Source organism: Sturnus vulgaris, chromosome 6 (genome assembly GCF_052056855.1).
Source record: "Sturnus vulgaris isolate bStuVul1 chromosome 6, bStuVul1.hap1, whole genome shotgun sequence".
Classification (NCBI taxonomy): Eukaryota; Metazoa; Chordata; class Aves; order Passeriformes; family Sturnidae; genus Sturnus; species Sturnus vulgaris.
In genome coordinates this window covers 15,588,441-15,605,135 of record NC_142248.1, presented here as the reverse complement: position 1 = coordinate 15,605,135, position 16,695 = coordinate 15,588,441, and the positions used below count along the sequence as shown (strand labels likewise).

Here is a 16,695-nt window from a genome sequence, read left to right as displayed (position 1 = left end):
GCACCTGTGTGCCTTTGGTCACATTAGGCCAGAAGATAATGGCTTTGGAAAGTATCTTCAGCCTCACCTTTATGTAAAAGGACTTCCTTGCTCTTGGCTCTCTGTTGGAGCGTACCAGTATTTGCAAGAGATAGTGGCAAGGCTCATTTGATAACTATGAGAAGGAAAACTTTTTTTGGCAACCGAAGCTGTTTGAGCAAAAGCTATTCTTGTGTAATTGTGGATTATTTTGGAACCAGCCAAAGAAAGCAAGTTTCCAGGGAGGGACCTTTTGAAGTTTTGATTTGTGCACTTCCTGAGAAAGGAGCTCCAGGATGCTTTGCAAAACCTGTCTCGGAATCTTTGGCCTTGCTGTTGGTGGAAATAGTTTATGTAATAAGAATATGATAATCTGCTTTTAAGGAAGAGGAAGGCTAGTGACATTAATAAGAAATTACTCAAATTTAAAAGCCCAGCATAGTCTCATACACTTCATTGTGACTGATTTCACTGACATGAAATCACTGACTTCCACTGTCTAGAGTTTATTTTTTTTGTGTGTGCACCTTTGTGATACCTGAGTTCATTGCCAGTCTCTGGTATTGACAAATCTGTGTGAGGTACTGGATACCAACTTAGATTTGCTGGTTTATTACTGAGGCAAGATGTGCTGGGTTAGTGCTGTGGTCTCATTGCATGTTTTCCAAATGTGTACCAGATTAATCAATCAGGAGTAGAATAACAACTACATGGATATACTTTACTTTCAGTAAAATTAATAATTGCAAGTAGTGAGTTGTGCTTGAGAAGGGAAAGGGAGATTTAGAGTTTACTCTAGACTTAGAGGCTAGATTTAGAGTTTTACTGCTTGATTTTTTAGGTACAGAGCGTTTTGAAACCCAGCCACCATAAGGATGGACAGGAGCTTAATGCTTTGCTGAATGCCCCTCACATGCAGGTAAAATAAAATGAAGCTTCTAATCTAATGGATCTATTTCTTGATGCTGTTTTCAGTGTAGCTTAGTTTTTACCTTGGGCTGACTGGGCAAGGGAGAATTTTATTTCTCTACCCTCATTTTTCTAGAATAAGAAATTTGCAATTTCCAGAAATGAATGGAACTTTTTAATGAAGTGTAGTGCATGACTGTATTCAGCCCTTGCTAAGGCCTGTGTGTATGACAGGGTGATTTGCACATAACCAATGTAGCAGTAGGTCTGTGGGAGCAGGGCAACACATGAGCTGCTTTTTGCTTATGTTTTTACCTTTGGCAGTTGTTTCATGCTTACCTTAGGGTGCATAAAGGAAATTTTGTCCTGGGGTGGTGATGTAAAAGTAGTTTTCACTGCAAAACTTATTCTGACTCTGCAGACACATACATAGTAAGCCAATGTCTGTTTTTTTAATAGAAAACTAAGATAAGATAGAAGTACAGTCACAATTGTGTTCAAAATTGTTTTTTCATTATTTGCCAGTCTGAAAGTTTTGAAAAAGAGTAGGTGCCACGTAACTGTGATAAATGATTTTTTTATTTTTATTGCTTGAGTCAGTTTGCAATGTTCTATAACCTGCAGAGACTGTTGAAATTGCAGCTTTTCATCTACTGTTTTGTATGCATATCAAGTGCGATATTTTCTGTAACTGATCTGATTTTGTTTAACACTAGGCACTTCTGCTGGCTCATGATAAGGTTGCAGAACAAGAAATGCAACCAGAGCCTATGACAGATGAAAAGATTTATGAGAATGTTGGCGTGTATGGAGGGGAGACGGTTAAAATAGTTCGCATTGAGAAAGCTCGGGATATTCCGTTGGTAAGTACTGGTGCCTGCTCAGTTATGTGTAAAGGAAGTAAGCCTTTTTGTCCTTCCCAGATTGCTAGGAAGTGTTTGGAATTCGAATATAAAGGTAATGTGTAACTTGTAAACACTCTCCCTCCTTTCAAAATGAGAACCAGTCATAGACAGTAAACTTGTGTTTAACTGGAATTGGGCAGTAGCCATGCTGCCAGTAAAATCTGTATAACTTCTATCAACTTGGGTTTTGACAGATCTTCTTGGCAAGAGTCACTGTCCCAGGCTTGCTGCAGGAGAGCTTAAACCTTGTGCCAACCAGGTATAGGTTTTTTTTGGTTGGCTGGTTTTTGCTTTTGGTGTTTGTTTAGCAGTTATCATCTGCTATTTGCATCTTTCAAATAAAAATCTCCTTAGGACAATAAAAAAAATAATGAATTTATGGTGTGGAGCAATTAAATTCTTCAGTCTTTTGTGTAGGTTGAAGGAATTAAACAGTGGTTTTTTTGAACTGAAGCATTGTGTGTATGCATCCAAGCTGTTACTTGCATTCTCTTTCAGCATAGTTTTTCCACTGGCTTGGAATATATACAATAGATGGCTTTGAGTTTCATATGTGTAATAAATTCAGAATGTGTTGCACTACACAGGGTGCTACTGTTCGCAATGAAATGGATTCTGTTATCATCAGTCGAATAGTTAAAGGAGGTGCTGCAGAGAAGAGTGGGCTGTTACATGAAGGGGATGAAGTTCTGGAGATCAATGGCATTGAGATCCGTGGAAAAGACGTTAATGAAGTTTTTGACTTGCTGGTGAGTTGGAGCACTTCTTGTTTTCTTTGCAATAAGTAGTCATTTCGTAAGTCTGAAGCCTGTTGACTCTGTCATTTTACTCATATTTAGCCTCAAAAGTATTTTCATTCTGGTAACTGGTGTTCATAGGTGGAGTTCCATTTCAAGTTTTCTTTCTGACACATAGGAGGATACTGGCAAGTATAATTGCAGTTATCTGCAAAAATGAAGCCTACAGATACGGAATCGTCAAGCTGTTATCTTTGAACTTACTTCTAATGATTTCTAGGAAAAACTTTGTTTAGCTCTGAAAAGCCATAATTTTTCATCTTTGTCCACAAGTAATAAATGTGTGGCTGGTTTGGAGGTAATTTTCTTCATAGCAGCTTATACGGTGCTGCGTTTTAGACTGAAGCAGTGTTGATAATGCACCAGTGTTTTAGCTGTTGCTGAGCAGCACATGCACAGTGTCAAGGCCTTCTCTGTTTCTCACTCTGTCCACTGCTTGGAACTGGCTGGGGGGTGAGCAAGAGGTTGGGAGGGGACACAGCTGGGACAGCTGACCCAGATTGACCACAGTGATGTGAATGGTCATGTAACGTCAGGCCGAGCAGTAAAATCTGGGTGGTGAATGATTGCTTTTGCATCACTTGGGTTGGGGGTTTTCCACTTCACTTATTAGACTGTTTTTACCTTGACCCATGAGATTGTTTTCTTGCATTTCTTTTTCTTGCATCTTCCAATTCTCTCCTTCAGCGAGCTGGGAGAGGAGTGCATTAGGAGCTGGTCAGTGCTTAAGTTGCTGGTCAGACTTAACCCACTACAAATTGTATCACATGGGACCTTTATGTGACTAGACTTGCTACTCTTTCACTCCTGATAAAAGCTCTTTCATCTAGCAGTTTACTTGCATGGATGTTTTCTTGTCTATTACACCTTTCATGACAAAATTATTCTTCAGTTTAAAAGCAGCTAGGCAAGAAATCAATCAGGAATTAGTAAATTAGAGATACTCACTTTCAAAAAGGCCCTGTGAGAAAAATGTCAAAAGCTGGCAATTACCACCAGTACTTTCTGTTGCCCAAATGCATTCCTTTCATGCTTTTCCCTGGTACCTGCTTTGGATCAGTGTCCAAGACACCTGGAACTTAACTCTGAATCTTTGGTCTGATTGCAGCTGGCAAGAGCATTCTGTCAAAGCGGAAACAGATGAAAATGATATTTTTTTAGAGGTTAATTTATAACTTTGGCACAGAACATTGGAAATATCAACTAGGACTTATTTAATAGGGAGTTCGGGGCAGGAGGAAAAGGAGAAATATATTTAGTAAATCTTCAAATCACTTAGTAGGTTTATACTCTAGAGACAAATCAGAATCAAGAGACAAAGACTTAGGTTCAGCTGTAGGTTGTATGTTGTAGGAAGAATAAGCAGCAATATCCAGAGACAAAGTTGCCTTATGGTACAGTAAGACACTGGTTTTTAATGGACAATTTCCATCTTCAGTTGGACTTTTTTCTAAAATTTGCTGTTAAAATTTTTCATCTATTTCGTAAAGTGAGATCAAGTGGAAGGAAGCAGAGGCAGAAATGTATGAGGTTTGGGGGTTTTTGTTTTACTGTTTTTAAATCAATTAGAAAGATGCTTACAAATCTCTGAGAAGCCTTGAACGTTCATGCTTTTTTTGGATCAGATCTGAGATTCGTCATATTTTGTAATTGTCTCCACTGCCATCTATATTTTTAAAAGCTATATTTAGCTAAGTTCTGTGCTTCGGAAAAGTGTTTTGGAGCTGATTAACAAGTAGTTCAAGTCTGGCAGTTTAGTTCTCTGCAGAGAGCTTATTCTGCTCCTGGGCAGATCCTGCAACCTAGGGTTGAAAAACAAAAGGTATAAAGTCACAATACTTCAGCAGAAGAGAAAATCAATTTGCTGAAAATTAAAACAAAGTAAGCACAACCTTGTGGATTTTTAAAATACGTTTTTAATGTAACTGATTTAAAATAATGCTTTTAATCCTTTATATGTTGTCATTTTTATTTTGCAATCTGGAAATGAAGTTCTAAAATGCTTCAGACCTCTCAAAGCACTTCAAGCACAGGAGAAATAAATTATTTCCCTCCTTAGTTTTGCCTCACTACTTGCTACTCAAGTGATAACAAACTACACGTGACTTTTAGACCAGGCTGTTCATATGATCACTGTGAGATTATATACATTCCTCATGGAACTGTGCACACTGACTGAAAGTCTTGGATTTTCCTTTCTTGCAGCTTCATCTTGTTATGTTCAAGTTACGTTTACTTTATTTAAGCCTTAGTTCTGAATTTTCTGAGATACATGCATTTTCTTGTTTTATGCAGGATAAATTGTTGTTTAATGCTTTATAGAATGGTGTATAGGAAGTGAACTTTATCGAGATTTTTTTATGTGTGCAAACACATTCTGCAAATGGAAGTATGTAAACACAGAAGATAAAGACAAGACATTTATTATGTTCTACTGTCTTATCAAGAATGACTACAGTGTCACTACATATGCAATGTCTACTGAACACTACATATGCAAGATCTCAGTATGTTAGCTAAATTTTTAAGCAGTGTTCTGTATTCTTTACTAATGTTAACAGCATAAAATCATAGTAGAAATGTTTGGATTTTAAAGTACTGTTCAATTTAAACAATTCTAAAAATATTACATTTTTTAAATATATTTTTTCATTCCAGTGTAGACCCACTTGTTGGTATTTTTGAACAGAACAAGAGAATATTATGCATTTTTCTTAAGTCTCTGCTTGACAGAACGACAGCTGCTCCATTTCAAATAGAAATAGTTTATATTCAAGAAAGCTAGGCTTTAAAAATCTGACTATCAACATTCAGCTTTCTAGTCTTACTGAATCACTTTAAGTATATCTGTACTATATATTTTAAACCAGCTAAGGGCTAGATGATGTGCTGTTAAGAACAACTTCGAATGGGAATTTTTAAAGCATTTTCTAAAGTGTATTATTTATTAAAATTCTTAACCTTAAGCCATATTTTGATGCTGTATATGAAGAGTCTATTTTTCTTCTCAGGCTGACATGCATGGTACTCTGACCTTCGTCTTGATTCCCAGTCAGCAGAGCAAGCCACCTCCTGCCAAGGAGACAGTTGTAAGTAGCTCTGCAGGTGTTCTTGTGCATGGTGAGATGTATTTTGTTTTACCAGTAGTGTGTAAAAAGTTCTTCTGCAGGTCCTTTACATTGTGAAACAAACCCAAAATGTAGCCATTTAAATTGATTTTAATCGTTATCAGACTAACACCCGAATTAACTGTTGAAAATCATTAATGATCTTAAACCAAAACTTTTAGTGCAATTTTAACTCCGTTTCTGAAAGAAATTGTAAAACTTCCTGTGGTTCTGAGCTTCTTATTTTGAATTTCTGTATTTTGTGTGTGTGTCTGTATATATATGTATGTCTGTGTGTATTAAAAAAATTTGGATTGTCGAAACTTGCAGATATGCTTTGGGAGGAAAAGATAGCTTTAACAGTTTGAAGAAAGAGTGCCCAGACATTAATGATTGGTGACAAAATACATTACAAGTGAAACTTCACTTGAAGCCCAGCAAATGGGTTTCAGTCAGTGTATTTGTTAGGTACATTAACCAATCAGAATACCTCTGATAGTTTTTGAATGCAGAGAACTTAAATCAGTAGCTGGGGAGGGATTGTCTCCTACAGTGGTGAGGAAATTGCATGTTAAATTCAAGCCTTTCTGTCCAACCTAGTACAACTGTGTCTTTTCCATTGCTTGCCTAATGTTTCCATTCCAGTACCTCCTGTATGCCCCAGATAAACTTTTCATTTTATAGAAGCTTGGAGTTTTTCTATATCATAGCTCTAATGCAATCCCAGGAAGACAAGATTTAGTTCTTCAGAAGTGACTGGGGTGTTTTTCTTTTTTTAACATTCAATCTCCTACAGATACACGTGAAAGCGCATTTTGACTATGATCCCTCTGATGACCCTTACGTCCCCTGCCGAGAGTTAGGCCTGTCTTTTCAAAAAGGAGACATACTCCATGTGATCAGTCAAGAAGATCCAAACTGGTGGCAGGCTTACAGGGATGGAGATGAAGATAACCAGCCATTGGCAGGCCTTATCCCTGGTAAATAAAGATCTAGAAAATGCTTGACAATCAATCAAGTTAGTTATCATAGCCACAGAGGAGCAATATTCAGGTTTTCAAAGACTTGTGTGCTCTTAAATATCTGTTGCCTTATATATGTCTCTTTCTATGAACCATTTGCAACACAGCCTGCTGTTGAGCATCACCATATCTTGAGTTAAAGGCAGAGTAAAGCTACTGCTTTCACTGCCCCTTTCAGGAGCTACTCTCCTCTTCCTTTATTCCTCCACCGCGGGGACTCTGCAGATTCAGAGTTCCCTCTGCTGGCTGCAGCAGAGATGTGGGACTGCAGCCCACTTGTTCTCTGAAGATGGGCGCAGCTCTGAGGTTTCCTACCTTTTTCAAATAAACTGCTTGATACAGCCCCTATTTGTGGTAACTTTTCAGCATGTTTTCACTCAACAAAGGGCTTCAGTTGCTTGTGACAGACTTCCTTTCTCACTGCTGGGGGCCTTTGAGTAACAGGCTTTTCAGACACTGAAGTCTATTCATAATTTCTGCATTGCCATATGTATTGCAGCCTAGTTCATTGAAGATCTGCTTCTCTGTTAAATGCTGTGAACAAAAGACATCTTAAATTCCATAGAATATCACTCTCTAACTTTATGATGCTTGAACCAGTTGAGAGAAACATTGATTAAATACAGGTGAATCTATTTTAAATTGAAGTTCAAAATACTTAATTTAAATAGAACATATTTGACTTACAAAAATAATTAGAAAATTACATCATCAGAGTGGAGAAATGTAGTCCTTCCAGTACTTTGTCTTCTCCAGACAAAACTGTCTAGTATACTACAAATGCTCTGCAAGTCTCTCTTGATTAATATATTTCTGAAGTAATAAATCAGTTTTGCAGCAATTTTGATTTCCCTTTTAAAATTTCTTGTATGTTATGTTCTACTAGAACCTTCAGAGATGTAAAAGCTTAGGAAAGAGTCAAATTAGTAAGTCATTATGAAAAAGCAGGGAAATGGTTTCTAAATGTTAATGACTCTTGTGTTTTTTTAATGCATCAAGGAAAAAGTTTTCAGCAACAAAGAGAAGCAATGAAGCAAACCATAGAAGAAGATAAGGAGCCTGAAAAATCAGGTGGGATATATGCTTCCCAAGTAAAAAAAAATCTGTTATAGCAGTGTTAAATAGTGTTACACAGAACCTTGTCATGGTGGAGTTGCAGAAAAATCTCCTGGTATGTTTTTGGTTTTTGTTTTTGTTTTTTTTTTTAGTTATACAAGTGGGATGATTCCTTGAAATTCTTCATGTGAATACAAGTCTGAATTTAACACTGTTGTATAAATCACGCAGGTTTTTCACAACTGCTTGTGATGTAATTGGAATGATGTAGGGAATTTGGAAAGCCCCTTTTGTCATAAAGAATTTTATCTGCCATGACTTGGCTGAAGTCCTTGATATTTGCTTAATACATCAAAGCATTGTAATCAACAATAGGATGATTCCCCTTCTCAAAACTGCAGAATAAATTCTCCACTTTAAAGATCCAAAACATGGGCGTAATAGGAAGATTTTTGTTGTATTGGTGTTTGATTGTAGTAATTTTTATTTTGCTTAGGAAAACTCTGGTGTGCAAAGAAAAACAAAAAGAAACGGAAAAAGGTTTTATACAACGCAAATAAAAATGATGGTAAGGAACAACTTCTGCACAGTGTGTGTAATTATAAACAAATAAAAGATTGTGAAGAGAATGTTGAAATTCAGGATATGATGTTAGAAATGCTAGCAGTAGTTCTGTGTAAGAGCAATACTATGTTGTGTTGTAGCATTTAATGAAAGATGTAAAAGAAGTGAAAGGATTTGAAGGGTCATTTAGTGTCTAATGAAAATCAGATGGTAAGGGAAAAGACACATAGCTTTTCAGGCATAGAAGCCTGAAACTTAGCAATATATATTTGTTGAAAAACAGCTAATAGCTGTTTTCACATTCAGAACATAACTACACAATTAAAACTATTCCTTTTGTAATTTACTCAGTTTTACAATGATGAACCAATTTATTACAGCTTTGTAATATCATCTCACTGCATAATTAAATTTCATAAATGGAAACTTTCTTAACAGATTTTATAGGGTGCTTATACTATGTTCTTACAAAACTACTTTGGGATTGGGATGATGGTTGCTGCATTGGGTATAAAGTGTTACTTGTACTAGTAACTTGGTTTTTTGGCAAAGAAATTGTTTCTTGGGTTTATGCTACTAGTTATATGAAGAGTAGCAGGTGGAAACATTTTTTTTTCCCAAGAAAGGGAAAAAATTCTCACCTTACTGGGCACATGATGATCTTTGGGCTTCTGTTACTTTGGTGACTCAGAGTTAGATGCTGGGCAGAGAGTCAGGAACTGTCTGAAATCTGATACTGCATAACAGGCAATACTGCATGGAACTGGCAGTAGAGTGTGTTGTGTTTTACTGTTCTCTCTCAAGATTATGACAACGAGGAAATTTTGACCTACGAGGAGATGTCACTGTACCATCAGCCAGCAAACAGGAAACGTCCCATCGTTCTGATTGGCCCTCAGAACTGCGGGCAGAACGAGCTGCGGCAGAGACTGATGAATAATGAAGTGGATCGCTTCGCCTCCGCCGTGCCCCGTGAGTGTGACAGCAGATAAGGTTCCTTATTCTAAACCTTGGCTGCAGACAAACCCTGGTCTGGTGGAAATAGTAATTAGGTGCTTGGGGGTTTGGGGCAGGATATATTGAGGTCTGGGAAAAAGGGAAGTTAATGCAAATCCAGTGTTACAAACATAGTGTTCTAGAGGCATTATAAAACATGCATTTATATTGGTTTGAATAAAATTGGAGTGAGTTACAGCAGTTAAAAAAGGAACCAGTATATTGAGCAAAAAAATTTTAATCAAATGTCCTGTGTAAATTTAAATTTAGGTGGATGTGGCTTTAGTGCCTTCCCAAACCACTTGTATTTCAGTGACTGTTATATTTTTAATGTCTAATGTACCCTAGATTATGTTTACAAACAACTTAGCAATATATATTTTTTGAAAAACAACTAATAGCTGTTTTCACATTCAGAACATAACTACACAATTAAAACTATTCCTTTTGTAATTTACTATTTCTTTTTCCTCTAGATAATGTTAAAGAGACCTCTAAATTAAGTTTGACAACTTAATCTGACCAGGGACATTTATTGTAGAAAATAAAATACACGGATTTCATGGATATTTCCTGTGTTGGGTTTGGGGGGGTATGGGGGGTGTGTTTGTATGATTAGCAATATGCCTGCTAAGAGAAAAACTTCCTTTTCTTCAGTTCTATACGTTCTATACGATTCTACCAATCATCAGCCATCATCATCTCCATTTCTTCTTTGTAGATACTACTCGGAACAGGCGAGAGACTGAAACAGCTGGCAGGGATTATCATTTCATCTCCCGACAGGCATTTGAGAGTGACATAGCTGCAGGGAAGTTCATTGAATATGGAGAGTTTGAGAAGAATCTCTACGGTACGAGCATAGACTCCGTGCGGCAAGTCATCAACTCGGGCAAGATATGCCTTTTAAATCTTCATACCCAGGTATGGCAAAGCTCTTGCCTGTCATCTTTTAATTGTAGAAGCTACTGTGAATATCTGTAGAGCTCTATCTGGTTTATAAAATGAGTGTGTTTTCAAGATCCATATTCATGTTTATTGCAGGTTTTCTTTCAGTGATGCTCAATTGACTCTATTCAGTTCCTTATATGCATAAAAAATATGCACATCTTTATCTGTGCTGCAGGTGATAGGGGCCTTAGTTTTCACCAGCTTTAAGTATCTGGAAACCATCTAAATTGAAAAATGAATTAAAATAAGATTTGTGTCTCTCCATCTTCCAATTACTCTGTGATCTCTGGGGTTTTTGAAGATAGAGAGGACATTGTTTGTGATTATATTTGGAAACTGCATTTCAGGAATGTTTGTGCAGTTTCCAAACACAGTTCAGAAATGAAGTACATCACATGAACAGTATAGAAAAGCCATTTAGCTGTGACCTTTTGGTTATGAAGACAAAAATGATGCTTGCATACCTCAATTTGGAAATTTAGTCAAACATGGTAAGAGGCTGAGTCCTGGAATGCAGCCTGTTTTCTGATATATATGGTATGTATGAGGTCTGCTGCTGTTGTAGATGCTGCAAAAGAAGCCCTAAAACTCGGCCACCTCAGTAAAATCTGGTAGTGTTGAAGGTGTAATTAGTCATCAATTAATCATCACCAGCTGGGACCATGTGATACTCTACTAGTGTAGTTCATGGGTATTGCAAATCATGTCATGAGACAAAAATTCGTAACTCTTTAAAAATTTATCTAATTCTGTGGCTATAAAAATTTATCTCAGAGACAAATTGTTTATCCCAAGACAAACCTGACAAAACAAAATGCTCCATATACAGTAAAGTGCATCTGATGTCTTGTATTTTAATCTTCAAAACAGAAAAGGTTAAACTGATTTTTCAATTAGACCATAATACTTAAAGTCTTCTCTCTGTTCAAAGCTAATAGCTTTCCTTAGCATTGTAAGATACTTAGTTCATTGTAGCAGACCTTTTTATTGCTTTTGGATACCAAAAGATCTGTTCCTTCAGTTATGAAGAATATTCTTGAACAAAAGTAAATATTTAAATATAAAAAATAAACTAAAAATAGTTTCATGAGGCTGAAAAATGCTGGAATATAAATTTTGTAGGAAATAGTATCTGAACTCTTACAGTTAATTCTATCTCTGTTAATACATTGTGCAGGTGTTTTGTTTAAAGAGTATATTATCAACTATAGCAGGTGAATAGTGCATCAATAAATGCCCTTTTCCTGGGTGGAACTGTTAAATATTTAATCCTATTTTTGCAGTCACTGAAAACACTACGTAACTCTGACTTGAAGCCATATATTATATTTGTTGCACCACCTTCACAAGAGCGACTGCGTGCTTTATTGGCCAAAGAAGGGAAGAATCCTAAGGTAAGGGGTCTTGTACTTCTGAAACCATGCTGTGGTTGGTGAGCAAATGCACTCTTTCCTTGGGATGGGGACACGGTGATAGTACTGGCAGTTACCACTGCAGTGAACCAGTGTAGTTGTGCTCCAGGTTGGTAGGCAGACCATGCTAAGAGAAGGGTTCATTGAGGATGCTTTTGCCTAAAGAAATGTGAGAAGTATTAGACAAGGGAATACACTGCTAATTCAGTAATGCTGGGGCACAGTGTCTCTGCACTGGGGTCCCTGTATTTGGGTACAAAAACATGACGTTTTATTACAAACTGTGGAAAACCCAGTTTTGTCCTCAAGTAAACCTGGGAGTAATTCTATGGAGCAAATGATTACTGGTTTTCACTTCAGAACTACCTGCCTTTGGAAAATCATTTACTTGAAAATCCAAAACTCTTCAGATAAAATTATTTTAATGCTTGATCCTGCGGGATCACTCTTCATTTTTAACCAATCATATCGAAGATCAGAGCTTATGAGATTTAGTTACTCAGAAGTTAGTTCTGCAGAATGGACCTGAAAGCCAAAGATTAAACCAGGACATCTGAAAGCTCAGAAAAGTTCCTTAACAGGCTATGATATAGCAAGTGCTTATTGCTCAGGCAATGGAACAGGTTCATCATCAGCTTTTAAACTGAAATTTTATCCTGTAGTGATTGGCGGGTGCCCTTTGCCACCACAGTATCTTCAGATTGAGAATAATGCAGTTCATACTAAGGAAAACCAATCTTCCCAGTAAAACTCACAGTTATTCCTGACGCAGCTGCTCGTAGAAAGGAATGCATTTCTTGGTGTTACGCTGTGCCTGTTTTCTTTCTGATTAATTGCATTGGAGTTGTATTTATTTCAGTTAAGTACATGCCACCAAGTTAAACCCATCCCCAGATAAAGAAAAGGGTATTTCTTGCTAATGTTGCTCTGATTTTATCAAGTGTGTAATGATTAAGAAAAGAATCCTGAAGGTCTGAAGTTCCTTTTGAATATCCTAGAAGATTAATTCAAAAATTATACCTGAATATTTTTTATACAATACAAAAATAAGCTGAGAAAAATGAACGCACTTTTAGTATCTAAGTGTAAGAAAAATTCTGAAATCAAAACATTTCTACTTCTGCCTTTGTATTGTTTATCTACACTGCAGTATTCTTGCTTTTGACATATTCCCTTCTAGCTCCCAAATGGTATTTTCTGTATTTCTGCAATGTTACTCACCTGATGTTATGGTGATTTGGTCAACTTAAATGTGTAACTCTCACTGCTGTGTATTGAATACTTGTCCCCATTGACAGCCATTTCCTTTGGCTGTTAGGTGTTGGTAGTGCCAGTAGAATGCTGCCTTGTTCTGCACTGTTTAGACTTTGTTTTACACCATTTCTGCCATCTCCAGTCTCCTTCAGTGACATCAGTGTTGTGCAATGAACAGATCTTGCTCATTTCCTTCTGCCTGGGCAGTTATTTACTCTTTGCCACTCATAGCCAATCAGTCAGGATTGTCTCAAATGCCCTTAGCTTTCAAATATGAATCATGGTTGAGTGTTCCTGTAAACTTTTCAACAGCCAATAGCAACACCACAAGTGTTTGTGTAAAAAAATAGGAGTTGTTCCCTTTCCCTGCTGTTACTGTGGGGGAGCGACTTACACACCTACACTAACTCTCTGTTTCTAATTGCAGCCAGAAGAGCTGAGAGAAATCATAGAGAAGACAAGGGAGATGGAACAGAACAATGGCCACTACTTTGATACAGCAATTGTGAATTCTGATCTTGATAAGGCGTATCAAGAGTTACTTCGGTTAATAAATAAGCTTGACACAGAACCCCAGTGGGTGCCCTCCACCTGGCTACGATGAGAGCAGTTCCAAGGGACAAATGGACTTCAATCTAGTTACCTTTTCAAGCAGACCCTGTGTAGGTCTGTCCAATTCTCGTATAAATGCATGTGAGCTCTAGACCTCAGTGGCAGCATCCTTTGCCAGTGAAATTGCGTATTACTGAAAAATACGCTGATAAGCTTGTGAGCCAATTTAACTGATCTGAAGATTGTCCAAGTTTTCTTTTTCTGTGGTCTAGAAATGGAGACCATATCAGTACTAAATTCTAAAGCTTTAGAGAGTTTTTTTCTAGCAACTACTTTTATACATAAATACACCTTTTTTTAACTTAGAATCACCCTTAGGACAAGGATTTTAAGTGTGTTTGTGTGTATATATATATATATAGTCCATGCTGTCACATAGTTATAAATATGAATGTTATTTAACACTTAACTTAATTACTTTGTGGGACATGATGCTAGTTCAGGAGCATAATTCTACAGCTCATTGGGCAAAGAAATAATCTACATGTGAAAAATGTCAATGAGAAACCTCTTCTGTTCAAAAAATACACAGAATGAAGATGCTGCTCTGGTCTGGAGCTGCGCTGTGAGGCTTGAGTTAATATTTTATTTCTCAAACATTCCACTTTCTAATAGCACTGTAATTGAAAAATGTGTATAATGTAAATATTTCAATCCTTGTGTCTTTTTAGTCAAACTTTTAAAATCAGATTTGACTGCACAGTAATTTTAGGTCCAATCAAAGATGACTATTATATTGAACTTTTAGATGTGATATTTTTATGGTATTTTCTTTAAAATGTACTGACTGATTGGAGCCGCTGTTTTTCACAGACCTGTAGAGATAGAAAGGCAGAGGTTATATTTTTGTGAAAATATATCGTTATAAGACATGCTGCTTGAAAGTCAACTAAAATTCTCATGTTTTATAACAGAATAATGACTAATACAGACTGATGTGCTGAACATTGGAAGACAGTGGGGTTTTTTAATCTCTGCAAATGGTTTGTGTTGTGGCTGTTGGACTAATGGACAACTAACTGGAATTAAAATAGCTGAATGTAGCTACTGTGTTATGAGTATTGTAATTCACTAGCCAAGGTATTGTCCTGCATTTGCTCAGTACTGCAGTGAAAAATTTGTGTAAAACACTGGTAACTGACTGAGAAGTCACAAGAAAGGGGAATATTTTTAATGGTTAAAACAAAAAACTTGAAACAAGGGAACAAAAGGTAAGGTCTGTATCCTAATGCATTCTGCAAAGCAGGTGGGAAATCTCTGCACTCTCAAATGATTCTGGCTGTGAAGGTTTAACTGCTGTGGCTGTGCATCTGCAGTAGGACTGTTGTTGCTGACACTTAATGAATAGTATCTTGGCTGATTTGGGTTTGAGTAGCACAAAGAACCTTAACTGTGAATATCTCTTTTAGCCATAGTGTTTCTTTGTTCCTACAGGTAAAACACTGGAGTTATGTCAATGTGTAGTTCACTCCTGTCTGATGTTGAAGGATAAAAAAGTAGTTACTGTTTTCCATTCTGTCTTGCATATATTCTTTCTTTAAATGTTAGCAGAACAAATTCACACCCAGAGTTAAAGAGCTCAAAGTATAGAGCAGATATAAAGAAATTGTCAGATAACTGTCCTAGGTACTGAACATCAGTACATTTTTGTATTGAAAAATTGACATATAGAGTGCATTCCTGTCTTGCTAGAAAGCAAAATTATTTGCTGGTTTAATTAATATTTAGGGCTGAAAAGCAATTTAGCAATTAATGGGGACAAGTAATGACACTTCAGAAAGAAAATGGGGTGGAAACTTGAATATCTTAGTTCAAGTGAGTGTTAGAAATAATACTGTGCTACTGTTGGCCTAAGGGCTGGATATTCAAAATTATGGGGTTTTGCCTCACATTGCAGGCATGTTCTCCGTTTCATCCATAATTTATGACAATAGCAGTGTTCAGTTATATTGGAAAACCTGTATTGATTCTACCCTTTTTAAAGAAAGATGATTGTAGATGTATTAGGCTTTTGGGTATTGAATGTTTCTGGACAAGAAGGTGGAAAGCAGTAAAACATGTTGAGTAAGGTTAACCTAGCTCAGCTGTGTAGGTGCTATCCAAATTCTGCCAGTCACAATCAGCCCTAGGTGGTTGCTGAACCCCCTTTGGTGTTCAGTGTTTATAGGAAGCATCAGTCTCAGCAAATCATGCCATTAATGTTAGTTCATTCATGTTTGTCTCCCCAGTTTTTCTGAAATGGTGTACAGAATTGTTTTTATACAAATGAGCTTTTGAATGTAGACTTAAAGTGTATTGCTTGAAGTTCAGCTCTAATTTCCAAGGCACACAGGACTCACTGACATCCATAGAGAGGTGCTGTGACAGCTTTTAACCAGTGTTAGCTTTGTATCCTGCTGAAAGGAAGACCTTGAGCAACACTGAAATATGTACATGGCTGTCCATCTGCTGCCAGCTTGGACCTGGAACTACCTTGTGTAAGAAATTATTCTCTCTGAATGAAGAATGTGTGCTAGTTCCCTCAAGAAAAAAAGAAAATAGATAAAAAAGAAAATTCACTGGTAAAACTCTTCAACCTTATCCCAGGCTTTGTAGTGAGCTGTATCAGACTGAAATGAGGGTATCTGCATTTTTACCAGTCCAGATTTAATTAAAAACAAATGTTAAATGAATTGCATAAAATAATTTTTGAATGTAATTAAATGTGACTTTTTAAAACATTAGATGGGGGGGTTCCATGCCTTAAATAATTAAGGTAACTTTACTGAGACCTGTGGTTAGCCCCACATTGTACTTTTATACATGTATCTGCACTCTGTATTTTGAGACATCATGAACTGCACACTAATGTAAAAATGTAAAATATTTCTAGATTTAAATAAATCACTGTACAATTTTACTTCTTGTAGTGAATCTTGGGAGTCTTCTTTCTGCCACTTTGCTGAATGTGTGAAACATGCTGTGACCCATCAGTGCCCTACAGGATGTTCTATGGCACCTTCTGACACCATCCATCCTGTGGGAGAGGCAACAACAGGACTGCAGAGCTCCAGTGTGTCTAAAGCTGGATCTGTATCTTACAACAGACTATG

General features: G+C 36.9%; 1 protein-coding gene across 1 annotated transcript in view; it reads left to right on the top strand.

Moving 5' to 3' along the window:
• PALS1 (protein associated with LIN7 1, MAGUK p55 family member) overlaps positions 1-16,502 on the top strand; it is a 54,972-nt gene extending 38,470 nt beyond the window's left edge. Inside the window, exons 4-14 of the mRNA XM_014869438.2 lie at positions 860-937; positions 1,644-1,790; positions 2,420-2,581; positions 5,641-5,718; positions 6,533-6,716; positions 7,758-7,829; positions 8,311-8,382; positions 9,183-9,350; positions 10,096-10,298; positions 11,609-11,719; positions 13,419-16,502. Coding sequence (XP_014724924.1) covers positions 860-937; positions 1,644-1,790; positions 2,420-2,581; positions 5,641-5,718; positions 6,533-6,716; positions 7,758-7,829; positions 8,311-8,382; positions 9,183-9,350; positions 10,096-10,298; positions 11,609-11,719; positions 13,419-13,595 — 1,452 coding nt within the window. The 3' untranslated portion in view covers positions 13,596-16,502. The remainder of the gene's footprint in view (positions 1-859; positions 938-1,643; positions 1,791-2,419; positions 2,582-5,640; positions 5,719-6,532; positions 6,717-7,757; positions 7,830-8,310; positions 8,383-9,182; positions 9,351-10,095; positions 10,299-11,608; positions 11,720-13,418) is intronic.
• Positions 16,503-16,695: the final 193 nt, after the last annotated feature.